Source organism: Phyllostomus hastatus, unplaced genomic scaffold, assembly GCF_019186645.2.
Source record: "Phyllostomus hastatus isolate PE091 unplaced genomic scaffold, TTU_PhHast_1.1 phas_contig_34, whole genome shotgun sequence".
NCBI classification, from domain to species: domain Eukaryota; kingdom Metazoa; phylum Chordata; class Mammalia; order Chiroptera; family Phyllostomidae; genus Phyllostomus; species Phyllostomus hastatus.
Window position 1 is genome coordinate 41,500,328 of NW_025333857.1, and position 27,748 is coordinate 41,528,075.

General features: G+C 35.9%; 1 protein-coding gene across 2 annotated transcripts in view; it reads right to left on the reverse strand.

The window, feature by feature from the left end:
• Nucleotides 1-731: 731 nt before the first annotated feature.
• UBQLN1 (ubiquilin 1) overlaps nt 732-27,748 on the reverse strand; it is a 40,916-nt gene continuing 13,899 nt past the window's right edge. Inside the window, exons 2-11 of one of the 2 annotated variants that reach the window (XM_045840579.1) lie at nt 23,970-24,121; nt 21,833-21,948; nt 17,462-17,724; nt 16,853-17,011; nt 16,453-16,687; nt 9,085-9,227; nt 6,216-6,299; nt 4,890-5,005; nt 4,235-4,403; nt 732-2,702 (exon numbers count right to left, since the gene is read on the reverse strand). In XM_045840579.1, the coding sequence (XP_045696535.1) occupies nt 2,550-2,702; nt 4,235-4,403; nt 4,890-5,005; nt 6,216-6,299; nt 9,085-9,227; nt 16,453-16,687; nt 16,853-17,011; nt 17,462-17,724; nt 21,833-21,948; nt 23,970-24,121 (1,590 nt within the window). In that variant the 3' untranslated portion in view covers nt 732-2,549. The remainder of the gene's footprint in view (nt 2,703-4,234; nt 4,404-4,889; nt 5,006-6,215; nt 6,300-9,084; nt 9,228-16,452; nt 16,688-16,852; nt 17,012-17,461; nt 17,725-21,832; nt 21,949-23,969; nt 24,122-27,748) is intronic. The other variant, XM_045840580.1, reaches the window with a different exon arrangement.

Sequence of the window (27,748 nt, forward strand, 5' to 3'; positions counted from 1 at the left end):
TTCCCTGTCTTCATCACACAACCTTTTTTGTTTTGGCCAAGCACAGAGACACATGGCCTAACTTCACTTTTGTCACTAATGTCAGTGACATTTTTCTGTCCTATTTTGTTGTAATTTGCCTGATGTTTCCCCGAACAAAAGACCCCTTTCATTATTATATTTAAGCCAAGTCAAACTCCTTTGAATACAGAGGCCAGATGAAGACAGCACAGTATTACAAATATTTCACTTGGGGAAGAAAATCCTGAAATATTTTCACACTCCTTTCTTTATTCAATTTGTATTCATCCAGTGAGAACAATTTAAGCCCACAGTATTTAAAGTGTCTTTTTAATGCTTTTTAGAATTTTAAGTATTTTGAATCCCTTAAAAGATATTCAGATCCAGGATAAACATAATAGAAACATCAGAAAAAAAAGCAGCAGCAGCAGCTGAAAGATCCTTAGGAGTTCACCCAGTCCAGTGTGCCACCCAGGCCTCACCACCCCCTCTGTAATAAAGACATCATGATGCCTTTACTCAAAGGCAAAGAACTAGTCAGGTGCCCAAAAAAACCAAGCAGAGCTCAGGTCACCTAACTTGCCAGTTGGCTATCTTTTTAACACGTAATACAGTATGTACACATTTAAACAGAGAAAACCTTAAAAATTAATAATATAAAGCATGATACAATCTGAGGTAAATAAACTTCATCTTTTTCTTTCTACAAACGAGGCGAGACAAACCAAGTGTAAAAGCTAGAGATTTATTGTTATTTTTGATTAATAAACTGTCAAATTAGTTATGACACTATCCCGTACGGTATACCACCATTTACAGAAGTTTTTAAACCAGACTGCGGCATAAGGTAGAGAGAGCAAAGACACATGAACATCATCCTTAACAACGTCTTCTAGCCACGCCTCCACCTTGACCTTCACACAGGTTTTCCTCCTGGGGAAAGTGTCAGAACAGTGCACCAGCTGGTGGACAACCTGACCTCTTGACCCTTTTTAATAGCAAGCAACTTACAGAAGTAATGGAATTCAACTTGTATTTCCTGTGATTTTATTGGTCTGAACTCATTTTAGGTAACTTCAACATTTTAATTTCCTGTACATGAGAGACTACAATGACCTAAGAGAATACTGAACCAGAGTCAGCCAAATTATATTACTGACCCCAAAGTTATGTTTTAATTGGTCCTAAAGGAATGTACCACACCAACAATTTGAGAGTTAGGCAAACAGAACTTTTCTGGGGAGGAAAGAAAAAGGCTGTAGAACAGCCAAATGTACTCAACATTGTTAAAACGGCTCTTTGTTTTTCACCCCTGAATGATACTTGTTTACTACACTATAAGCACAGAAATCCTAACAGAATCTTGGCTGCCAGTATTATTCAGACTGGCCCAATCCAGGATAGATCCCCGCCCCCTCCCTCAAGTTCCCCTTCTCTGAGGCTCTGAAAAGCACAATATTTAACTAGTCCTTAATAAAACTACCAAAACACTTCAGAAACAAGTAGCTCACAAATCATTTTAAATTCATGTATTGCCTGTGCATAAGAAATCTGAAAACCCAAAAGATAGTTCTATTTTTATATGGTGATTAAAAATAACTGAAGCATCAAGACACTTTCAGTGAAAGCAACATATTTCAATTACAAACTGTAATGCCTGTTAAACTACCTATGGGAGAAGCTGAAAAGTCCTAGGCAAATGCACTTTTGGGTTATACTACAGTGCTCCTTCAGTCAGCACAAAAATTACGGTAATTTACAATCAATCAGTGAATGTTGACACAATGTTACATTATGATGTCTGTACAATTAAATGTCCTTAAGAGATAACCAGAATCAGCTTTACGACTCAACAAACCTGACCAACTGACACTTTTGCTGAGAGATGTTTTATCAAAGATGCTGTAAGATTCTACACAATTAGGAAATACTTCAAAGTATGTCCTTATCTTTACTTTTTTGGTTACAAGTGTTTTGCTCAGATAATCTACTGCAGTATGTTTCTAGAAATGCAGTCCCAAATGTGCATAATATATTGTATACAAATAAAGTAAAACTGTCAGTAGTATAAATCTTACAGCATTTTGTTTGCAAAAAACACATGCCAAAGTCACAATAAGCAATATTGTACCACAAATTATAGAGCGCAAATGATTTGCTTCTTTTAATGCTTTTATTCTACATAAATTACTATCATAGGCTAATGTTTAAAAAGCAAATAAACTGGACAGATGCAGGACAAAAATCTGTTCACCCAACTATAAATGGTGATTCTTTTAAAAAATTACAAGAAATGCAGAAGTGTTTGATGCATGCAGTAGCCTTAAATGAAAAAGCGTTGATTCCCATTGTTCCAAAAAAGAAAAAGAAAAACAAAAACACAGAGAAACCCACACATCTTACTGCACTCCACCTTAAAATGCATCATACTGGGTTTGTTTATAACAGCACAGAATTCCAAAAGTCAAAAGGAAATAAAGCAGGTATTTTAAAGATTTAAGAGCCGTTATCAAAAATAAATTACATTTTTTCAAGATACAGAAATGCTGCTATGATGGCTGGGAGCCCAGTAACCGTTCAATAGCTGCGTTGATATCGCCTCCTGTTGCTATCAGCGCTTGCAAGTTTGCTTCACGGTTCAAAAACCCCATTGCACTGAGCTGTTCCAGTTGTTGCTGAAATCTGACTTCTGGATTCTGTAGCTGTTAAAAAAAAAAAAAATTAACCAAAACTCCGAGCTACAAAAGCACTGGCCTATCTCTTAAAGCTTTTTCAACATATTTAAAAGTCCGTTAGCACTTTATTTTGTTATTTTAAGTAGTCTAATTTATACCTAAACAATCATGTCAAGTAGATCACATACTTAAAAATATAGCTTAGTAAACCTCAACCATTATTTTACAAATATTTAAGAAGCTCATGAACAATTAAGAAATCTGTATATGCAAATAGTTTAGAATTAGATTATTTATTTTGTAGCTATTGACCAACTGGGTAATTATAAAAGCCAGTGTCCTCATACATAAAATTCTAAAGTTTTACTGAGGCTTAGACTATGGGTTCAATTTCTGCACTGGCCAGTCACAATCTTCAGAAGACGTCCAATTTCAGGCCCAAAGAGTGTACTTCTGATAACTCAGCAGTGTCATATCTTTCTTCACAAATGAGGTAAGACAAAAATGCACAAATGATCAACCAACCAGGCCAACCTAATAATGGGGAAGCCTACAGATTGTGCAACTTTTTATAACAACTCTCTGTCCAATATCTAAAATCTTTTCTTCTTATTAAATCCATGGATATTTACTGAGTCAGAAGCCATGCTAGGAGTCAGGAAACAAATACTTGTGTAAGATAAAACCCTGCCCTGTTTATTATATTTAATAAGGCTTAAAAATCATTAAGCATGTTATATTGTTGCCATGCAGAAGTTTGGAGGCAACCTACTACAATGGGTTTGAACTGCAATAATCTTTGCATAATGGCAGACTCTGGGCCAAGCCGGTAAATGTTTCCAGATACAAGAACATTATTATCAGCCCACATTTTTTAGACATATTTATGAGGTGTATACATGTAACACAAGTTACCCCAGGAGATAGTAGTGGGCGGAATGAGGTAGCCGGGATTTTTCTTCCTTGGTTTTTATGAATACTACTGCAGATGTCCCCATTTCCCCCTCTTCATTGCCCCAGCTCCTCCTCCCCTCCAGCAATAACGACACTGTGGTCTGTGTATCTGGGTTACGCATGTATATTCTTTGGCTAATAATCCCTTCACCTTCTTTCATCCAGTACCACCCTCCCCCACCCCTCTGACAGCTGTCAGTCTGTTCCATGTCTCTGTTTCTAGGTAGATTCTTTTTTTAAGTTAAAATACAAAGACTGGGTAGAAAATAGTTGATCAGGAGGTATTTGGGATAACTGACTTTCTCATTCCTCCCTGACAGACTTTATAAACTCAACACAATACATTTTTAAAGGTACCTTGTAAAAAGTAAGGCAGAGTTTTAGCATTTCTTTTCTACAACCAAAACATTTCCTTTAGTGTCTGATATAGTAGCAAAGTTAACAATTTTAATAATGCCTGCTTTAGAATCAATATTCTTAAGACTGTACCTTTGATTACAGTCAAAACTCTAAAGGATTGCCACATTCTTTTCTTTCTTTTTCTTGAGGGGGAGGGGATTTATAACATTAAGGAATGCAAAATGTGAGCGAAAAAGAACCACTACCTGAGGATTTACTCCAGCAAGAGCCTGCAGCATTTGCTGGATAAACTGCTGGTGTCCAGGTTCGGTGGTTGCTGCCGTGGGACTTGGGTTTTCACTAGTGGTAGAGCTAGAGCTGTTGGTTCCTGAAGAGCCTCCAGTGCTTCCTAATGCCCCTAGGCCAGGAGTAAACCTAGGGAAAGCACAAATTGATAATAAATCTAAATTCCTACAAAACAAGAGGCCAGATCAAGCCAACTGTTAAAAAATCAGTGACATTTTAACATAACATTAGCTAAGTTACACTCTTTAAATGAGAGCTCTTTTTTTTTTACTTTGAAGCTCTGTCTTAAAAACAATCTCAACAAAAAGACAAAAAGATATTAAGTCTAAAAATCTCCAAAAGAGTCTTCACTGGTGTAGCTGGGTTGAGTGTCTTCCCACAAACCGAAAGGTTGCCACTTTGATTCCCAATCTGGGCACATGGCCTGGGTTGTGCGGCCCGGTCCTCAGTTGGGGGCATGCAAGAGGCAGCCCACTGATCTTTCTCTTGAATACCAATGTTTTTCTCCCTCCCTTCCCCTCTCTCTAAAAATAAATAAGTAAATAAATCTTTAAATTCTCCAAAAGAGAAAGTTAACTGTTGTGTACTTTCATAATCTTCCTCAAATAAGCCTACCCTGGGATGAGGCCGGGGGCTTCCGTTGCTAATGTCTGTAAACCCTGCTGAATCTGCAACAAGGCCTGCATCGCTCTAGGGTTTGACATTGCCGATAGTGTATCAGGATTCTGCATCTAAGGAAGAAAACAGTGATTATGGGGGAATTACAATCAGTGAAGGTAAAATTAAATGTTTTCTTTGTTATGCTTCTGGAGAAAATAAAAAACTTTATTGCTAGACACTGATAATCCATAATTCCTTTCCCGAAATAAACACGAGCACCTCCTTTCCGACAGTAAACCTAGTGTGCAAATTGTTACTTGATCTCCCAAATCCATCATGAAAGCCATTTTTCATAACACAAGACAATTAGGGGTTCCTCTAGAAGCCACACCTGGTTCCCTTTCTCCAACAGAAGGTAAAAGTATCATTTCTAAGAGACAACTCCAAATGCACAGAGTTAATGTAACACGGTCATATGGTGAAGGCCACAGATTCCTCCTGATCCAGTGTTATTTGTTGCTGATATAACAATTTTCTCCAGTAAACTAAACTGTAAAACAATAGTTCCAAATTTGAGGTTAATACATATGTCCTGAGTTCAGCTTCACTACTTTCAATATATACCACCTGAATAACCAATATAGCTGGGTGTACATCATTACAATAGATCAAAAGCACTAACAAATCTTGGATAATGGTTTACAGACTGAGAATCATTTAAGCCCTAGAACTACCAAGATTGACTTCAAAATACCAAGACTGATTTCTTTATCTTTTTCAATACTAAAATACCATGGCAAGCTGAAGTACTTCTGAATAATAAAATCTTCCTTACATGACAACACGGACAATTTTAATCTTGCTAATTCTGAGTCTGAGGAAATGTGATCAATCCCCCTTGAAAAACAGGTGTTCTATTAATTTCAAGGAATTAAAACAGTACAAAAAAACCAAACCTATAAAATAGGACAGGGTAGCTCTTTCCTGTTACTCAAGATTAGTTAAACCATAATGCATGACATAGACACAATGAAGTACTTCAAAGTTAATAAAGTGACAGAAAATGGTTTATGGTATTGAGAAAGCATTTAAAATCCTAAATCCTCAAAAGCAAAAACAAAATGGTCCTTTCCTCAGAATTTGTTTAAGAAATATAAACATAAACAAAAGGTAAGCAGTGAAATGGGGTTCAGTTAAGATCAAGCAGAATTCTCTGCGAATTGACAGCATTACCAGACTCCATTCTACGTTTTGCTATCAGCCAGAGAGCAAAGGAAAAGGTTTATCAAACTTTTTCAAGCAAATCATTACCAAAGATAGCTAGCATCTTTTCTTACTCACTTGTTGGAGGAAAGTTGGGAGCTGTTGTCTCATTTGTTCTTGAAGCTGAGGATTTCCAGCAAATAGGGGATTATTCAGCATCATCTATGGGGCAAGTGTTCAAACAATTTTAACTGGAAATATCTGAAACAAGTAATGTACCTTGCTTAATAGTCTATCTTCCCCCAACTGCTTAACCTGGCATTTAAAAAGGAGGAAGGTAGAACATGAATAAAAAAGAAAGGGAAGATACTGTCCACAAGAGTGATCTCCAGAAAAAATACAAAAGGCATCTTCTCTGTCAATGAGAATGGTGATTATGATGACATGCAATATCCTAAAAATTAAAAGCAATCATTTTCTTAGGCTCTTCTTTGAGCAAAGATACCTGCCCTTGAAAGAAAAATGGGAGTAACTGGCATTCACAGGATACATTTTCTGCTACACCGACAGAATAAACAACACATGAAACTATGATTGGCTTGCTAAGACACCTCAACACACAAGTAGCAAGCACAAAGAAAATCTAGATCTGGAATCACTATAATAGCCTACTACAAAACAGCTAATATTAGGTCCAGAAAAATAACACCACAGACCAGCAACCACCTTGCCAGAGAAATGGAGCAACCACCTTGGTAAAAATCAGCCCAGGACTAGCATCAACAGATCTCTGGGGAAAGTATTAAAATACTTTTAAGGCCTGAAAGATGTAAATCCATTTAAGAACACCAAGATTAGCCTTTGGATTGCACCTCACTATCACCAGAGATGAGAAAAGTGTCATGCTCCCTAACCATCAAATAGGTATTGGAATTAAAAAGTCGGGTTCAGTATTAACATGACGCTAGATACCTGAAAATAAAATTTCAATACACACTCCGAGTAACCAGAAACTAGTAAATCCTCATAGCTTTGAAAAAGACAAATTCTGTATCAGTTTTCCCCCAGAGTGAAAAGTCAACTAAGAATGATTTACTGATAGCCTATTTACTGGCCCAAAGTTGGGGGAAAACGACCCTTGCCCTAAGTGGTTAACCATATATAAGAGTAATTGTATGTAAATATTGGAAGTACAGAGAATTCCTCTCTCCCTTCTTTAGCTAATCTTTTGTTGCAACGTGGATTTTTTTTAGAAGTATCTAAAGCAAAAGTCAAATAATGTTTTATAGATATACAGTGTTTATTTCAAAGTGACCAATAAGTTCACAGCAAATAAAGTAATACCTACTTGAGATCAACAAACCTGCTTCTTTATTGGCTCCAGTCAAAACTTTTTATTACAAACACATTAATGAAGTTATCACATTTATCTTGCAGAATTCAGGTTATTTTAAAAAGCATGTCACTGGATATTTCTAACTTACCTGTTTATGTCTAAAAATCAAAATCAGAATAGAGAACTACAAACTTTAAACTGCTCATAACCATAGTACATTGTAAATGTTTCTAAATTGTCTATAATAAAAGACACTCATATCTAGCCTTCTTTGTTAACATTTTGCTTTAAAGTAAAAGTAGAATAGAGGAAAGTCCTCTACTTCACAGATGTAGAATTGTTAGTTAAAATGGCTGGGAATGTGCCTGTTAAAGTCAAATTTTAAGGCAAGATTGTACATTCAATGTTAACTATTAGTCAAATATACATTTAAAAACACAAATAAGATCATTTTACATACATAATTCCACATTTATTTTAAACAGAAGTGCAGTAACAGTAAATGCGGCATTTAATACTAATATATTCAGTGTGATAATCTACATGTGAATAAAACAATAAAACTTACCTGTAATATACAAAATTAAGTATATATAAAAATTAACCTAAAAACTTGTGACTGGGAGGGAAGAAGGAAAGGAATGAGGGAAAAATAAAAAAAACTGGTTCTTTATTTCCAATTCCACAAATTTTAAGAGGGCAGATGTTATTGCTAACAACTATAGCTCAAAGATATATGCTATATACTTGAAACAATGCTGCAGACTTTAGAACCGTTTCATTTGACATAATGAAGTGATTATCTGTAAAAAGTTTTTAAAGTTTTAGAAATGGAAATAAACTATAAAATAAACTATTTCAAATTCATAACACTCTACAGAAACCATTCTTTAAAAATAGCAATTATAAACTATACGTGATCAAGGCTTGTCTCGCATTCTCCAAGGTTTTCCAAGACCAATGGTTCTTAACCTAGGGGTACATCAGAATAATCTAGGGAACTTGGGGGTTTAAAGAAAAACAAACAAAAAAAGGATCCAATGCAGTTATATCAAAATCTCTCAAGATGGGAAGCTCCCAAAGTGATCCTTAACATTCAGCTAGGGTGGAGACCCACTAATTTTTTTCATAATGGTTTCTTTAGTAACAAGTTAGATAAATGAATAAAGATAGATGAATAAATTCAAATTTGGTGGTGATGGTGATCCATAATGGAAAAACTGAGAACACTGTTCCCACAAATATCTCTCTGCCTTTAATAGCAATTTCAGGCTACTTTGTAACAGCCACTTGAACATGACTATTACTCAGAATCTGTATGATCTAATAAATAAAAGTATTTCAAGTATATTAATACTATTCTTAATCACTTTCAAGACTTATATTTCACAAAAGAAATCTATCTTTGAAAGAGAAAGTGATCCAAAACTTTTGTATTCATCTCCTAAATCACCATTATGTACACACAAAGTAAATGTGCACTGCACTTCTGCCCAGTGAATGACAGAATTGAGGCTGCAAAGAAACTGTACAAAAAGTGGAGAGGTTACCTACTTTTCAGGTGTGTGTTAACGTAGCTACACAACATAAATACGCCAAAATCACAATTACTTGATTAAGCTATTTCAATTCACACTGCACAGTCCTTTTCAAATTCAATTACAAACTCACCTGTGCAGCAAGGTCAGGGTTCTGGCTTAGTGACTGCATCATGCTTCTCATGTAGGGGGCAGACAACATGTTTTGCATAAGCTGTGGGTTTTCAGTTATTTGTTGCAACAAGCTCTGCATTCCTGGTGTGTTGAACATACTAGCTGAAAGTTTAAAAATAAAAAGTGAATGTTTTAAAGCCATATGTGTGCAAAATTTTAGCAATTGTTAGTGAGTACATATATGACTTATCAATTTAACTAATAAAGAATTTTAAAATTAAGATCTCCAAAACTACATGCCCAACATATACCAGTAAAAGAGACCTAATGGATTTTAAACATTCTGGTTGTATTCACAGTAAAATCACATCTAATGGAAAAGTTAAGTTCTATAGTCTATTTAAGCAAAAACTGGGTATGATCCAAGTTGCTACTGAAAAATTCCATAAATTGAGTAAGTCTGAGCCAACTTATCCTCCAGGATCACTAAATTAGAATCATATTGAGCACTCAATATGCTCACACTTATAAATAAAAAAGCTGTCTCACTAATGAAAAAATAAATGAAGGCCTCCATCCCATTTTCTTTGCATACTGGCACTCACTGATAAAATGGCAGACACATTTAACATTTCAAAGACCAGACAGCATAGTGACTAAGAGTAGTGTCTGGAGCCATATTATGTACCTTGTTTCAAATCAGACCTAACTATATAAATTTGGAGAAATTATATGGCTTTTTCATACTTCAGTTTTTCTATCTGTAAAATGAGGTAAATAGTCTCTATTTCATAGCCTGGTTGTGACGGTTAAGTTAGATAATGTGTAATGTGCTTATTACTACTATTCTCTAGTTTTTCTTGTTTTTGTTTTACTGAGCACTACAGCTAAATTTATGTGACATCAACTTTTTTGAAAATTAAATGATTTTTTCAATATATATCCAGATTTTTACTTGCTGACTAGATAAACTCAAATATATTCTCAAATTCATGTGCACTTATTAACTCATTAGCTTTTTCATTTTTCTTAGGTTCTCATTCTATCCATTGTTGTTTTATCAGACATAAAACATTTGATTCTTCCCATTTGTCTTTTCAGACTATAATTCTGCTGCTATTTGGTTTTCCTAAGAGTTTATGTGAGCCAAACTGACAACACACATGGAAGCAAGATCTTGAGTGCTTCCATAATTCTGCTGGGTTTTTAAAGATAATTTTGTTTTTCCTATTTTTCTCATGTTGTTGTAATTTAGTTTTCTTCCACATCCTAGAGTCCAAGAATATTCTCAGACAGGGTGACAAACATACCCTGCAGGACAAATATGACCCGTAACCTGTTTCTGTACAGCCCAGGAGCTGAAAATAATTTTTACACTTTTTAAATGGTTAAAAAGAAACAACAAATATTTTTCAATGCAATCCCTATCAAAATACCAATGCTGTATTTCACAGAACAAGAAACAAATAATCCAAAATGTATATAAAACCACAAAAGACCCTGAACAAGCCACAGCGATCTTGAGGAAAAAAACAACAAATTTAGAGGTATCATACTACCTGTTATCAAAATATACTACAAAGCTATAGTAACCAAAACAGTATACTACTGGCATAAAAACAGACTTATAGAACAACAGAACAGAATTACAGAGCCCAGAAATAAACCCACATTTATATGGTCAATTAATATTTTTAAAAGGAGGCAAAAACATACAACGGGGTAAAGACAGTCTACTCAATAAATGGTCTTGGAAAAATTGGACAGATACACGCCAAAAAAAAATGAAACCATCACCATCTTATACCATACACAAGAATAAACTCAAAATGGATTAAGACTTAAATGTAAGACTCAGACCGCAGAACTGCTACATGAAAACACAGGCAGTAAAATCTCTGACATTTCTCTAAGCAATTATTTTTTCTGATATATCTCCTCAGGCAAGGGAAAGAAAAGAAAAAGTAAACAAATGGGACTAAATCAAACTAAATAATTTCTGAACAGCAAGGAACAGCACCAACAAAATGAAAAGACAATGACACATCCCATAAAGGGATGATATCCAAAATGTATAAAAATCTCATATAATGCAATACCAAAAAAATCTAATTAAGAAATGGGCAGAGAACCTGAAGACAAACTTCTCTAAGGAGGACATATAAATGACCAACAGACATTGCAAAGATGCTCGAGGTCACTAATCATCAGAGAAACAACAATTAAAACTACAATGAGATATCACAAACAGAAAGTGTTGATGAGGATGTGCAGAAAACGGAACACTCATGCACTGTTGATGGGAATGTAGATTGGTGCAGTCACTATAAAAAACAGGATAAAGGTTCCTCAAAAAATTAACAACTGTCTTATGACCCAGAAATTCCATTTCAGGATATACATGTACATGTCCCAAGAAACCCAAAACACTAATTGAAAAGAATATATGCACTGACTTCCAGCCAACATGGAAGCGTAGGTAGATATACTCTGCCTCCTCACACAATCAAAAGAAGGACAACAAATTAAAAAACAAAAAAATAACTAGAACTGCCAGAAAATCAAACTGTATATAAGTCCAAAACCAAGTAGTTAAAGAAGAAACATTCATCCAGACTGGCAGGAGGGGTGAAGATGGGCAGTGGGGTGGAGAGGACTCCTGGTGAGGCAGCTGCTGGCAGAGCAGGCAGTCCCAATTTGTGTGGGGATGAACCAGGAGGAACAGCTAGGGAGCGAGACAGGCCAAGTAACTCAGGGTTCCAGTGCAGGGAAATAAAGCCTGAAAACCCCTGGCTGAAAACACCTGTGGGGGCTGAGTTGGCATGAGAAACTCCCCGCCTCACAGGAGAGTTCTTTGGAGATCCACAGGGTCCTAGACCATATACGAAAACAACCACAAAACTACCCACCTGGGAATCAGCACCAGAAGGGCCCAATATGCTTGTGGGTAGCAGAGGAAGTGACTGAAAGGTGGCAGAAAGCTGAACAAATGGCACTGTTTCCTCTCGGACCCTTCCCTTACATATAGCACCACAATGCAGCTTACCTTGCCCTGGTGAACACCTAAGGCTCCGTCCCTTACAATGCACCAAAACAAAGAAATACAGTCCAAATGAAAGAACACATCAAAGCTCCAGAAAAAATACAACTAAGTGATGAAGAGATAGCCAACCTATCAGATGCAGATTTCAAAACACTCATAATCAGAATGCTCATGGAAATGGCTGAGTATGGCTGGAAAATAGAGGAAAAAGTGAAAGCTATGAAAAGTGAAATAAAGGCACCCAACAGTGAAGGGAAGGAAACCAGGACTCAAATCAACAGTTTGGACCAGAAAGAAGGAAGAAACATTCAACCAGAACAGAATGAAGAAATAAGAATTCAAAAAAATGAGGAGAGGCTTAGAAACCTCCAGGACAACTAAATATTCCAACATCTGAATCATAGGGGTGCCAAAAGAGGAAGAGCAAGAAATTGAAAACTTATTTGAAAAGATAATGAAAGAGAATTTCCCTAATCTGACAAAGGAAATAGACTTCGAGGAAGTCCAGGAAGCTCAGAGAGTCCTAAAGAAGTTGGACTCAAGGAAGCACACACCAAGGCACATCATAATTACATTACCCAAGATTAAGATGAGAGAATCTTAAAAGCAGCAAAAGAAAAGATGAGAGTTACCTACAAAGGAGGTCCCATAAGACTATCAGCTGCTTTCTCAAAAGAAACCTTGCAGGCAAGAAGGAGCTGAAAAGGAGTATTTAAAATCATGAAAGGCAAGGACCTATATCCAAGATTGCTCTATCCAGCAAAACTATCATTTAGAATAGAAAGGCAGACAAAGTGCTTCTCAGATAAGGCCAAGTTAAAAGAGTTCATCATCACCAAGCCCCTATTATATGAAATGTTAAAGGGATTTGTCTAAGAAAAAGAAGATCAAAAATATAAACAGTAAAATGAAAGAAACTCACAACTATCAACAACTGATCCTAAAAAACAAAACAAAAACAAATTAAGAAAACAACTGGAACAGGAACAGAATGACAGAAATGGAGATCACATGGTGGGTTATCAGTGGGGAGGATGGGGGAAAAGGTACAGGGAATAAGAAGCATAAATGGTAGGTACAGAATAGACAGGGGGAGGTTAAGAATAGTATGGGATATGGAGATGCTAAAGAACTTATATGTATGACCCATGGACATGAATTAAGGTGGGGGAATGCTGGTGGGAGGGGGAATATAGGGCAGAGGGGAATAAAGGGGAGAAAAATATTGGGACAACTGTAATAGCACAACCAATAAAATACATTAAAATTTTAAAAATTAATTTAAAAAAGAAAAAAACAGGAAACAATGTAAATTATTTTGAGTGGTATACCTTGGTTCTTGATGAGCTGGTAGATGTTACTAATACTACTCAGTTCCTGTTTAACTTGAGGGGTAAATGCCAAGTTAGAAGGGACTGAAAACTTAGTCTCCAAAACAGTCTGCATGGAATAACTACAGGTAAACTATTTCAAAATTGAGAAAATACTAGTTAAGAACAACCTTAAGTAGAATCTGCTAAAATGTGCTATATCTGATAGTGATAAAAGAATGTGGAGGAGTAAAAGGATTAGTTGGACAAATATACAAAGCTTATAAAAATACAAGGGAGACTCCCAAAACCCCTGTAATTTATTTATAAAAAATTGTTTATTTATTCTTAAAACTTCAGTCATCTTCAAAGTACTCTCTATTTGATGCAATACACCTATCAAGATGTGTTTTTCCATTGTTCAAAACGGCTTTTGAACTCATCGGTTTTGATGCCTTTTAGTACTTTTGCCATTTTTGTTTCACCTCTTCCACATCAGCAAAACATTTCCCATTGAAGACTTTTTTTATCCAGGGATACAAAAATAAAAGTCACTAGGGGTGAGACCATGTGAATAGGAGGGTGGGGCACGGAGGTCATGCTGTTTTTGGTCAAAAACTGAACACCAGACACTGTGTGGGCAGGTGCACTCATAAATCACCCATCATGAAACAGGCAAACGTGTAGAAAGAGCCATCAAAAAATTTCACTGAAGCCAAAAGCTGCCTCTCACGACAATAAGATAACGCCAGTTTTTGTGGGGTTTTTTTTTGGGGGGGGGTTCTCCCTCGTATAATATATTCAAAGACTAAGATTACTTACTGTCTTATTCATTGGAAGGTACTCTAAAAATTGTTTTGACTCATGTCATTCAACCAGCAGGAGTTATCAATGGTAGACATCATTCACTTTTGTGAACTAAACCACAGTCAATTTCACGACTTTTGGGAGAAATATCGTGACTTACTCAACCACACAGCAGCTCAGTGGCTCAGCATAGTTTTATTGCAATTTTTTTTTTTTAGCTCAGGGCTAAAATTGAAATTCTTTTGAACTACCCATCCACTGATATGAAATACTAAATGACTTTGGAAATCACCTTTTGCTAGAGACTTGGTAATGTTTCTCAATTAATTCAACACAAATTACAAGGCAAAAAAAAAAAATTTACATGAGAAATTCATACTGTGGTAAAGTCATTTCAACAACCAAAAATGTTCATATCACAAGCAATGTCAAGCTGCTTTACAAGTTCTTGTACTGTCAAAGGCCAAAACAAGAAGGACTCCATTCCCACAAACTTGCAATAGATGTATTTTTGAGCTAATATTGCCATTCCAGCAGCCCTTTTTTGGACCTCAGCACAAGTGCAAAGAACACTTCCACCATTTCAAAACTTATTTACCTATAACTGAGGCCTACCACCTAACCTTCAGTTGGAAGTGATTAATCTGCCATGACATGATAAAAGCAGCAAAGAATCTAATAGAATCCTGTTAATGTTTTCCAACTGATGAATATGCTACTAAAATCATATGTTTCTGGAATAAATACAGTCAGCCCTCTGTAGCCAAGAGTTTTGCATCTGCAGATTCAACCAACCACAAATTGAAACATTCAGAGAAAAAAAAAAAACCCGAAAAAGTTCCTGAAAGCAAAACTTAAATTTGTCCCGTGCCAAGCTCTATGCTGAATCAACATGAATAAAGTGATATGCAGGCACATCCTATATGCAAATATAGGTTATATGCAAATAATGCATCATTTTATACAAGGGACTTGAGCATCACAGATTTTGGTATCCAGAGAATCCTAAAACCAATCCTCTGCCATACCAAACAACTGTATTTGAATTAAATAAGTAAAATCACATTACCCATATTTTGCCATGTATAACACAAACTTTATGACCAAATTTTTGAGGGGAAAATAGGGTGTGCATTATACATGAGTATAATGATTAGATACCATGGTTATAATAATCCTGTGTATAATGTGCATAGAAACACAGTAGCACATTACACATGGCAAAATACAGTATATATCACTATTAATCGATGAACATTTGCAATTGATTTTTTAAAGGATAATCATTTTTAGAGAGGGGGAAAGAGGGAGAAAAAGAGATAAAGAAACATCGACGTGCAAAATATCTGATTCATTGCCTCTCATAGGCACTCCTATTGGGGACTGACAGCCCAGGTATGAGCCCTGACCAAAAATTGAATCAGTGACTTTCTCTTTGCAGACCAATGCCCAACCAACTGAGCTACACCAGTCAGAGCTGCAACTGATTTTGACAAGAAATTGTGTGAATGTCAAGTAAGCAAAAACATCATCCCTAAAAAAATCTTCCATTCCAATCACATGTAAATATGTATAAAAAAATACTATACACAATTATATTTTTAATCCCACCATTAAAAAACATGCAAAAACATGTGTTATCCCCTAATGTACTGTAGTATTCTTGATTTTGCCTCTTGACCTGCAAAGAGGTCCTTTACAGGAAAAGTTTCCTGACACTTGCTTTAAATAGAGTATCAATTTGTTAAATTTTTAAAAATCTCAGTAAAGTCACAGAACTAATTTTTTGTTGTTTAGATAAGTTTATTGTAGCCCTGGCCAAAGGGCTCAGTTGGTTGTAGTGTCTTCCTGTATACCAAAAAGGTTGTGGGTTCAATTCCAGTCATGTCTCAGGTTTGAGTCCCAGTCAGGGCACATGCCTGGGTTGTGGGTTTGGTCCCTGGTCAGACATGTGTAAGAGGCAACGAATTGATGTTTCTCTCTCACATCCATGTTTCTCTCCCTCTCTTTCTCCCACCTTTCCCCCCTCTCTGAAATAAATAAAAGAAAAAAATTAATTAAAAACATTTTTAAAATTAAAAAAGAAAAAACCTTACAACATGAAAAGGCAATTCATAAAAGCTACTTGTCATACACCAATAAAAGCACAAAAAATAACAGCATTAAGAAGTTTTCATTATTTAAACAAGTGAGGACAACAAAGAAGTGTGAGTTATTACGAACATACCTCCTACTCCAGGCCCCAAACTTGGTGTAGTAGAACTCTGACCAGCAGTGCTGCTGGGAGTACTACCACCAGTGCCCCCTGCAGCATTGGTGGTGCTACTGGAAACTGATGGACTCTGGGGGGCCGGTGGAGCCCATGGGTTGGGCAATGGATCTCTATTTTCTGTACGTGAAGGCTGACTACCTTCACCTGAGGATGTACTGCTCACTAAGGAAGCAAATGGATTACCACCAAACTGTAATAAAAGACAAAAATCATAAAGAATAAGTTTTTGTTTTAAATAACAGATATGAAACTTTTTAATGAAAATCACATTCCCCATATAAAGGTTTATCACACACATATTTTTGTTAAAACAGGGACTACCCCTTAGCCTGAGCCTCAGAGCCAGTACTATCACCTGTTCTTGTGCAGCATTCAGCATTGGTTCCTGAATATCTGTGTACATGCGCCGTAATGCATTGTATCCCCCTGGAATACTTTCCAGGTTACTCAAGGCTCGGTCCTGGTTTCTCATCATTTCCTGCATCATCGCTGGATTCCTGGCAAGTTCCAATGTCTAAGAAAATTTGCATTAAAAAAAAACAAACACCAAAACACATGAATTACTTCAGATACTAACTGCCTAGTTTTATGAAGTTCTTTAATTCTATGAATTATCAGTCTTCATTATTTCAATCACAAAATTATTTTAAATAATTCCTCTTGGATTTCGCCTAAAAAGCAAGCTAATATTCAAATAATTAAAGAAAGAAGCACTCTGTTTTAAGTGAATGCCCATCTCCTGAACTGGACTCTGTTTCTGAAATCTGAAAAATAACTTTACAAAGACCTTTAAAACAGCAGAAAATTCAAAGTTCGAAGAGTCCAAATTAGTGCATTGAGTTTTACTGAATATTAGGGTTTCCTTTTTTAGCTTAGCCATACTTATAGGACCAGCTCTTTAGGCATAAAAAATGCTAAAATAAATATATGCTAGTTAAATGGACTAAAAGAACATTCCACATACTTGTCTCATAATATCTGGATTATTCAGCATATGACTAATTTCTGGATTTCTCTGTATCAACTGCTGCATTTGTGGATTGGCCATAATTAACTGCCTCATCAGATCAGGATTTGAAAGCATGCTTTGGACAAAGGGATTCTCCATGATCTGGACCATCATCTCAGGATTGGACATAAGTTGCCGCTGCATCTGGCTTTGTAGTTCAGAGAAGTTGGCACTATTCAAACCCAAGCTACTCAGACCTGCAAGTCCTCCAAGGCCACCTAACAGGAAAAAGAAAAACAGGACACATAAAAAAAAGTCAGAAATTTTACTATTAACAAGACTGTACTAAAAAATGAAGATGCAAAAATATTAATGGAATTAACAATCCATTAAAGAAAATCACTTTAAAGCAAAAACAGAATTCTAATTACTTTCATAAATACATGTTTAATTTCTATAATTGAAATTAGCCAAAAATATATTCACTCTGATTTAGGTTTAGGTAATAAAACCATCAAATATGTATTTCAAATCCAAAAATATATAGTCACATAACTGACATTTTGGTCAACAACGGACCACATGTATTATTCAACATTGGTTCCTAAAGATTTTAATGAAGCAGAAAAATTCTTACTGCCATCAACCTCAAAAGAGGAGAAGGGGCCAGACCTTGAGCTCTGTAAAAACTCTTGAGCAATGAGATTTAGAGAGCAGAGCCTCCAGTGGGTGAAGACATCTAGATGCTATTAGGATGGCATGCCCAGAGAGGGCATAAAAGCTCTGTATTCTCCCTCAACCCCTATACCTTGCCCTGTGCTTCTTTTCCATTTGTCTAATTCTGAGTTGTGTCCTTTATAATAAAGTGGTAAACATAAGTAAAGTGTCCTCCTGGGTTTTGTGAGCCATTCTAGCAAATTACCAAACCTGTTCAGAAGTAGAGGTGGTCTGGGACTCGGGCTGTTACCTGAAATCGGAGCAGTCTTGGGGACTGAGGCCTTTAACTTGCAGGATCTAACACTAACTCCAGGTAGGTAATATCAGAATTGAACTACTGGACACCCATGTGGAATTGGAAAATTGGCTGGTGTCAGAGAAACACCCTAAAATATGCCAGCTAAAGGAAGAAAGAAATGAAAAATTATACTGGATTACACTTCTAACAACCTTTTTGCAGAAAGCTAATTTAAGTTTAGCAATTCACCTACAAACTCTGAATAGAGCAAAGCCGCTGCCAAACAAGGAGAGAAAAGGCCAGGACACACAATGGAATGAAATCATGGAGAAACAACAGATTCAAGAGGATGAGTGCTTATCACAACATGGTAACTGTAAAAATTACATAACCAACCAACCAAATGCATTCATTCCTCACTTACTGAGCACTTTTTATGTATGCCAGGGACAATGCTACATGTTGGGGAAAACGTGACAAAAAAGACACAAGAACTACCCTTAGAACTCACTCTAGTGGGAAAGAATAACAAGAAAAACAAATGCAGAGTAAGTAATTCAACAGAGATAGTCACAGGATATTATGGGAATATCTGCCTAAGTGGGATGACTGCTTTCCCACAAGATGGCACTTAATGAGTTTGGAGAATGAATTAAGTTGGTAAGAAGTGGAGAACATTGGGAGAAGATTTAATACTAGGCACAGCAAACATGATATACAAAAAGTATAGAAATAACTATAGGTATTGATGTATTCGTGAAACAGCAAAAAATTCAGTGTGACTAGAATCACAGATAGCAGTGCTTACTAAACATTTCATGTACAGCCTTTTATATTTTCTGCAGTAGGGCAGGCCCACATGAATAGATGGCCAAAGGACTGCAAGAAATGATGGGTGTCACATCTGGCCAAAGCATAAAAGGTCCAGCTTGAGACTCTTTAAGCTCTGTCTTCTGCCATGTTTCAAGTAGTGCAGCTACAAAATGGCAGAATTCTGTTAGCTTGAGTCCCTGAAGACCGCAGATGGGGGCCTCACTGACCAGTAAAAAGCATGAAGGAAAGCTCCAGACCAAGAAATTAAGCTTTGTGGTAATAAACTACTGATTCTGGGGTTATCTATTACCACAGGGTAGCCTGGATGGAAAGGTAGACAAGGAACAAAGTGGAATAGTCACTTACAATATTCTTATTGTAATAACAACAGTGTGGAAATGACCCAGAACAACCATTACAGTGTTGTTTTGTTTCTTACATTGAGGACCCACATCAAGGTAGCAATAATTGCATGGGGTAGGAGAGAAGTGAGGTTATGGCTCAACAGATTTGGTGCGGGGTAAGGTAGTGGTTTAAGGGGCAAGATGGTGAGTGTTTGCATTTCTAGCGTTTTCCTTTGCTTTCTCAGGAGACACATATAAAGGTACTTGGAGAATACCGGTTAATAGCAAAGAGAATTGAATACAAGGCAGGAAGTTAAAAAATGATGTGCGCTGAGGTACAGGTTTGAGACTCACCAGGATACACAGTTAGAAAAATGTTACTCAAGAAAAATAAATGGAGTAAAAGAAAAGAAGAAAGATAAGGCAAAACTCTGGGGAACAATACCATATGGAACAGGAAGAAAAGGGACCTATAAAAGAGACAAAAAATGGTCATAATAACACTTTGTAAAGTATGACTGGCAAACCACAATTCTGTACAACTTAATACAAGATAATATTGAACATAAACTGTAATTTAAACAATTTTTTAAGAAAAAAAAATCTTTAAAAGAAAATGGCCAGAAAACTAGCCAAGAGAAAACAGTATCAGGAATAAAAGGAAGAATATTTCAAGGGGAGACTGATCAGCATTAAGAGAGATGGACTTAAAATCTAAAGTGTCCACTAAATTTGACAAGCTAAGATAAAAGATCAACGGTGACCTTATCAAGGGAATTTTCAGTCAAGTGATGAGGGCAAAAAATAGGCACAGAACACTTAGTGAAAGGGAAACAAAAACCAGAAAATGTCTTTTTCAATGCTGAAAAGGAAAGCAAAAGAGTAAGTAGCAGTAAAGGATTCTGTGGCTTTTACACAGGGGATAGACCTTAATATAAGAAGAGGCAGCAAAAAGAAAAGCTGAGTCTACAGAGTAAATGGAGTAATTGATAGGAAGATGTGGGAATAAAACTAGAAATTAAGGGATTAGGGAAATGTATAGCGGTTTTAATTTCTTTGCCTATAAAATGAGGGAAGTGGAGAGAGATTTACACCTCAACAACAGCTTCCATGGGTCTGAACACTAAATAATTTCATCTTAATCTCTCTAGACTGTTTGTGTTAATAACTTTGCCATATAAAACTCACCTGCCTAAACCAGACACAGGCAGCTCAGATGATTTTAGAAAAAGCAACAAACACTTTTTACAAAAATGTGAATCTATGCCATATCTTTAATGTTTCCAACATACTCAGCATAGAACTAAATCACTAAAAAACTTTTTCTGGAACAGATAAAAGGTATGATCCTTGATATATGAAAATTATACATTAAAATTTTTTTAATTTATTTTTTTCAATTACAGTTTACATTCAGTATTATTTTGTATTAGTTTTAGGTATACAGCATAGTAATTAGAGAATATCCTTTACAAAGCATCCCCACCAATATTTCCATTTTACTCACCTGGCACCATACACAGTTACTACAATATTATTGACTATATTTCCTATGCTGTACTTTACATCCCCATGTCTATTCTGAAACTACCAATTCTCAATCCCTTCACCTTTTTCACCAAGTACCCCCAAGCCTCTCCACTATATATGTATATTTTTAAATGTCATTTTGAGGTACTGTACTTGTCATACAACTTAAGAACTGAAAGAAGGACCAAGCCATACATCTATCTAGTTCAACTATTGTTAGCTTCAGAATACTTTTCCTCCCAGCAAAACCGTCCATTGAACCTCAATATATAAAACTGATGCAGAAGATCCTTAACCACTGAGCTTGCTCCCAGGCCCCATCCTTTTTGTGTGTTTGGGACAGTTAGAAAAATAATTAATGCATTCTGATCTCTTTATTTTACAAGTGAGAAAATTATACTCAGGATCTTAGCTTATGTCCAACAATTAGCTAATCTTCCTTAGATTCAATTATGTGGTAGTCAGATCAGGTATATACCTACATGTACTACCTCTTTCATTATTAAAAAGAAATGTGCCACTTATTGACCATTTAACTAAATGTATGTGTAAGCTAACCAAGTATCTCTGTATTCCCAACTACTTCTTTAATACCTACAATAAACCCAGAAACTATAGACGTTTTTATTGTTTTTGTTAAAGTGACTTAATGTTTAATTTTGTCATTTTATAAAAACTACCCTAGGAAGAAAGTAGTTGGATTTTTTTTTCCCAATCCCTTTAAAAATGACTAAAGACACTTACCTAAACCAAAAGGGTTGCTAGTGGCAGAACCAGATGTGGAGTTACTATTAGGAGCTGAAGACGTGGTAACATTGCTTCCACTGGTATTTGTTTGCTGGGCCGAATGATCCTGAGACCTAGGGAAAATAATTAAATCATGCAGTGAACAGTGGAACTATTTCTAAAAGAACCTCTGAAATTCTGATATCCAGAATAAAGTACAAGTTTTCAAACCAACTCAAATGTTCATAAATACCCCAAGGGAACTAAGTAGTAGGAACACAATATAAAGAAACATAGTAAAACCTTACAAAGACCTAACTATACTTCAATTGCCCCTCTTCCTCAAGTATAATATAAATAAATACTACACTGCTTTCAATATGTTGATTATATAAAAGAGGAAAATAGGTCACCTCACAGAAAAGAATCAATCACCCATCACACCCATACAGTTCAACTATATAAGCAACTTTTTATCTACCTCCTTCTAAGTTCTTGAGGGGTAGGGGTGAGTCTTGCCCAGACTCCTGAAATTATTAAAAGTAAAAAATAGAGATTTCCTTCAAAAGAAGGTTGAAAAATCAACACAAACAATAACTGATTACTTAATATTAAGTAAAAAAATTTTATTGGAAACCCCTCACATCTGATACCAGTTAAGCGCTCTGAATCTCACTTGCTTCTTTCATTGATTGTAAGATACACGTTTTTAAATTTTAATTTCTTTGAATCAGGATCTGCCTTACAACTGCTGACAAACAGCTGTCATGCCTGCACACACATGCTCTACATGACTTCAACTGAGTGACTGAATAAACTGTTGTACTACCCATGTTGTATTTACCACAGTCTTCAAAAAGACTGTACCATTCATTGGTACTAAAATGAAGTTGCTGTGTATACAGAAAAGCACAGGAACAGAAAGAATGAATTTCATACAGTGAACAACCAGTACTTGCTGTTGGGGAAAACAAGCATAAAAATTTGCAGAATGAGTGTTAATGGCTTGAAAGAAATTCCTGGAGAAATGCCGCACCAACTCTGTATCAAGAATACAGATCTTCATCCCATGTGGAAAGATATGGACACAGATAACTGAGTCAAAAGGTGACCCAAGCCCTGGCCAGGTGCCTCAGTTGGTTAGTGTTGTTCCATACAACAAAAGGTTGTGGTTTTGATTCCCGGTTGGGACAGGTATGGGAGGTAACTAATCAATGGGACTCTCTTTCTCTCCCTCCCCACCCCTACTTCCTCTTCCTTGGGTGAGGACTTAAAAAAAAAATGATTCAAAAGATTCAGACTCAATGTGAAGCACTGATAGAAAGGCTTTAACCAATTTATGTCATGTATATTTTCTTTGTATGCACAAGAGCAATATGATAAATACCATATCCAAGTAAGTCTAAAGGAGCTTTTTAATTAAGTATAAACTAAACATTTTAAGTGAAAAGAAAATGTATCAGCTTAGTTGGCAGTATTTTTCCTTAATGATACATAAAATAAAGGTGCCTCTTTAAAATTGAGGGTACCTTAGACTTAATGAAATAGGTTTGTGGTTTGCCAAGGAAATGTGTTATCCATGATGTTGTCCAAAATTCTCCCTAAAACAAAAAGCATATCTAAAAACATGTTAATCTGCTTGTTCTGTAATTAAAATAATTTTTATATAATGACTCAATATAAATGAATCTTATAAAGTATCAAATGTGTAAGCATTAACATTACTGAATGATACTCTTTTATTTTAAACATGAAATTTTAATCCACTTAAATATTAATGACAGAAGAATACAGATTCCAGGCCCCTGCACTGAAGATTCTGATTTAGTACAGGCATACCTTGGAGCTACTGCAAATTCAGGTCTAGACCACCACAATAAAGTGAGTATTACAATTAAAAAATTAATGACAAAGAAGCCCTTTAAAAAAAACTTCACCCAATGATATGTTTATTGATTTAGAAACAGAAACACTGATTGGCTGATTCCTACATGTGCCCCAACCAGAGATGGAACCCACAACCTTTTTGGTGTACAAGATAACGCTCCACCCAACTGAGCCACCTCGTCAGGGCTGACAGAGAAAGCCTTTTAAAGTCAAGACTTTTATTTTTAAAGTACTTGTGGTTTAAAGCTATCTGTCTTTTAAAACATACCTGTTTTGCGTTTTGATGACAAGGTGAACAGTAAGTCCATCGTGAATTCCATGCTGACTCAAAGTATCTTGATCTTTTAAAATTTTTCCAGCAAATATCAACACAAGTTGGTCAATATGTGATTTGAACCGCTTCGAGATTTCTTCCTTGAACTAAATAAGATAAAAATATGTATTACAGGTATTTGCATAGCATCATCTCATCTAGTTCCTAGAAGAAATATTGGGTTGGCCAAAAAGTTTGATTTTTTTTCCTGTAAAATGGCTCTAGTAGCACTTGTATTTTACTTCATTTGAAACAACTTTGCTAAGATTGTATTGTGACAGCTGTCATATCAGCATGCATTTAAAAGAACTTACTAAAATTGTTAAATTTTTGTGTAGCCATTTTAATATTGAAGATGAAAGAAAACACACATTTTGAGCATTATTTCAATAAAGGTAAAAACGCAACTGAAGCACAAAAAAAGATTTGTGTGGTGTGTGGCAAAGGTGCTGTAACTAATTGAGCATGTCAAAAATGGTTTGCAAAATTTCGTGCTGGACGATGCTGCACGGTCAAGTAAACCAGGTGAAGTTGAGGGCAATCAAATCGAGACACTGAGAACAATTAACATTTAGCCAACATACTTGAGATATCCAAATCAATAAAGTTATTTGGTAAAGTATGTCTTTTATTTTATAGAAAAAAACTAAATGGACTTTTTGAACAACCCAATACTTCAAAGCAGCCCCTTTTATAGATACTGCAACAATTCAAACAATATAAAGATGCATTTTTTCTGTGTCAGTATCTTGATCTTAGTGGGGAAATGAGTATTACCACTTCACTCATCTTAACATAAAGGTTTTACTGTAAATGTACAAATCCAATATTCAGTCTTCTGCTAAAGCATAAGAATTCATTTCTTTGCAATATCCTTTTTATATCAGTAGTATTGAAAGCAGTTCAAGTCACACATAAGGCTCTTAGCAAGTTTACAATAAGCTATTCCTCCAATTTCCATCTCAGTCCTACTCCTTTTTAGTTGAATATGTTTAGTGTGTGTATGCATATGTGTTTGTGTGTATACACAGACACAAACATACATACTGTATGTTGGCACTGATATGAAGTATACTGTTGAATATATGTTCTTGGCCTATTATCCTATTATACTGACTTTCCTCCTCATCTCTTTCATTCAACTTTTACTAACAAACAGTATCACGAAGATGCAAAAATATAAAGCAAAAACTTTCCCTAAAATAAGGTCCAATGAAAGTCAGTCAAGTAAACCACAAAGTACAGAGGAAGCACAAAAGACAGAAAACTTTCCTAGTGAGAACTGAAGAAAGATTAGGAAGCAGCCAGGAATATCTGAAGAAAAGCTTCAGAGAATAACATGTAAAACCAGAAAAGAGATCATACTATAGAGAAAAACTTATTTAATCTATTCTAGATCAGTGTTTCTCTCAAACCTTTATCAAAAAACACCTGTATGCTTAGGCTTTACTCCACTGCCCAAAGCAGGAAACCCCAAGGTGGGCCAAGGAATCTACATTAATAGACCACTTCAGGGAACCAGTCAGATTTCAGAAAAGAATCACACCTTAAACCTTTCTACCCCATGCCCTTACAGAAGTGGGTCTTCCACAGATGATGGCACTATCACCAAGAGGTATTCTGAAAATATAAGGGGATATTTTTGGTTGTCACAGTAAGTGGGAAGACATTAAATGGTATCTGAGATTTTATAAAACCCTGCAGAGGCGGGAAGGGGGAGGTGTAGAGGAACATAAACAAAACAAAATAGGCCATATGTCAATCAATGCTGAAAATGAGAGATGCATGAAATTTCATCACACTTTACCTTTGTGTATGAATAAAATTTTCCATAATCAAGTTACAACACTCAATGTAAACAACTCAGCTTTTTTAAATCATAAAGATAATGCAAAATTATACTGCAGTAAATATTTTGGAGCTTTTCCAACTGAACTCTTCTTCCTTTACTTGAAATCATGATATACAATACTTTTACCTAAGATAAGCAATTTCCAAGTAACTACAAATCTTTGTAGAAAATTATTTCCATAATATTCTATATAGACAGATCAATCCACAAATTAACCATTCTCCTATTATTAGACATCTCATTTCTCCCTTTGGTAGCTATTAGAAATAATAATGTAATGAGAGGCAGAACATACGGTTTTGTAAAAACTGAATGAGAAGGTACATAAAATGCAAGCATCAGGTACACAGGTGGTGGTCAATAAATAGTAGTATGCCAGCTCTCACAATTCTCAGTAACTTGGTGAGGCAGATGGTTTTTAATCCTATTTTAGATACAGAAACAAAGGCAGGTTCAATATGTCCCTCTTTTCTCATAGTGCCACAAGTAATAAACTACTGGTAGGATTAAAACCTAGGTTGATTTCAAACACCAATGTACCCAGATTAACTATACAGGGTTTGGCAGAAGTAACGCCTGCTTAAGTATGGTTGGTAGGGTAATAATATGGATGTAATAATTTATAGTTTTAATATGAAGATTTCACCTAAAATGTCATATGGTGTACTTGAGTGTGGTATTGTTATGTTATAGAATTATATGCTTATGATTTTGTAATAAAAGGGGAGCATTATTTGTGCCAGACCCTGTCATCTTATTCCTATATAAAATGAGAATAATCTAGATTTGTGTTTCTTAACATTAAACCAAAAAATCTTTTCCGGAATCCTTGATATCCTTCATGCCATTCCAAAATAAGTGATTTAACTGTCTAACATACAATTATGTAGCATTTTAGCATATTTTAGGATCTGAAGGTAAGATACTAGATTGAGACATATATCTACTCATAGCCTTTCAAATCCCCACTAAAATAATGGTGAAGGATTTTTTTAGCTTTATGGAGATAAAACTTATATACCATACAATTTGCCGCTGAAGCAGGCACCATTGATTTTTCAGCAATCACGCCGATTTTGAAAAGATAAGCACAAATTAACAACACTCGTTGTTTTTAAATGCTTAAACTTCCTAAAAAGAAACAAAACCAGCTTGCCACGTCCTCCTCTCCGATCGCCTCGCCAAAGAAGACGCTGCGCGTTCGGTCAGCTGGCAGATTTCAGCACCGGGCTCGGGACAGCCGGGCAAATAATGCAATGCAAGAAAGGCAAAAAATATTTCTGCACGGCTTCCTCCGGCCAAGCGCTTTGCATCCATTCAAGCAAATGAAAATGTCAGACAAAGTCAGTCATTTGAAAGACCAAACACATCGTTGTAAAGCAAATGGTTTCACGCGCTCTCGCCCAGCCGATAAAATTGAAGTCGTTTGTTTTTTGGTCGCCAAACGCCAGCAAATGTCAAGCAAAAGCTTGCAGCGGAGCAAAGCGCTTGTTTGTAAAGGCAAACAAGAGGTACGGCTGTTGAAACAAAGAGGCTCTGGATTGGTCTGGTTGGGTAACGCACGAGTGTTGGCCTTAGAAGGGAACAGCCAGTGACATACCCAACAAGGTATGGTTCATCTTCAACAAATGTCAAACAACATCGGTTGTTGGCCAACTTGGCCAAGCCTGTTCAAAGCGAGCAACTAAACACAAAGTCTCCATAGTTGTTTATGCCAAATGGCGCTTACTTCAAACAAACGCGTTTCAGCAAAGCTTATGTCTGCCTGGCTTAAAGTCAGCTTTTAAATTAAAAATCAGCCAAGTTCATGTCAAACATGCTGTTTTCCCATGCCTTCTGGCCCAGCCTGCTCTCCTGCCTCTACCTCCTGTTCACCACAAAG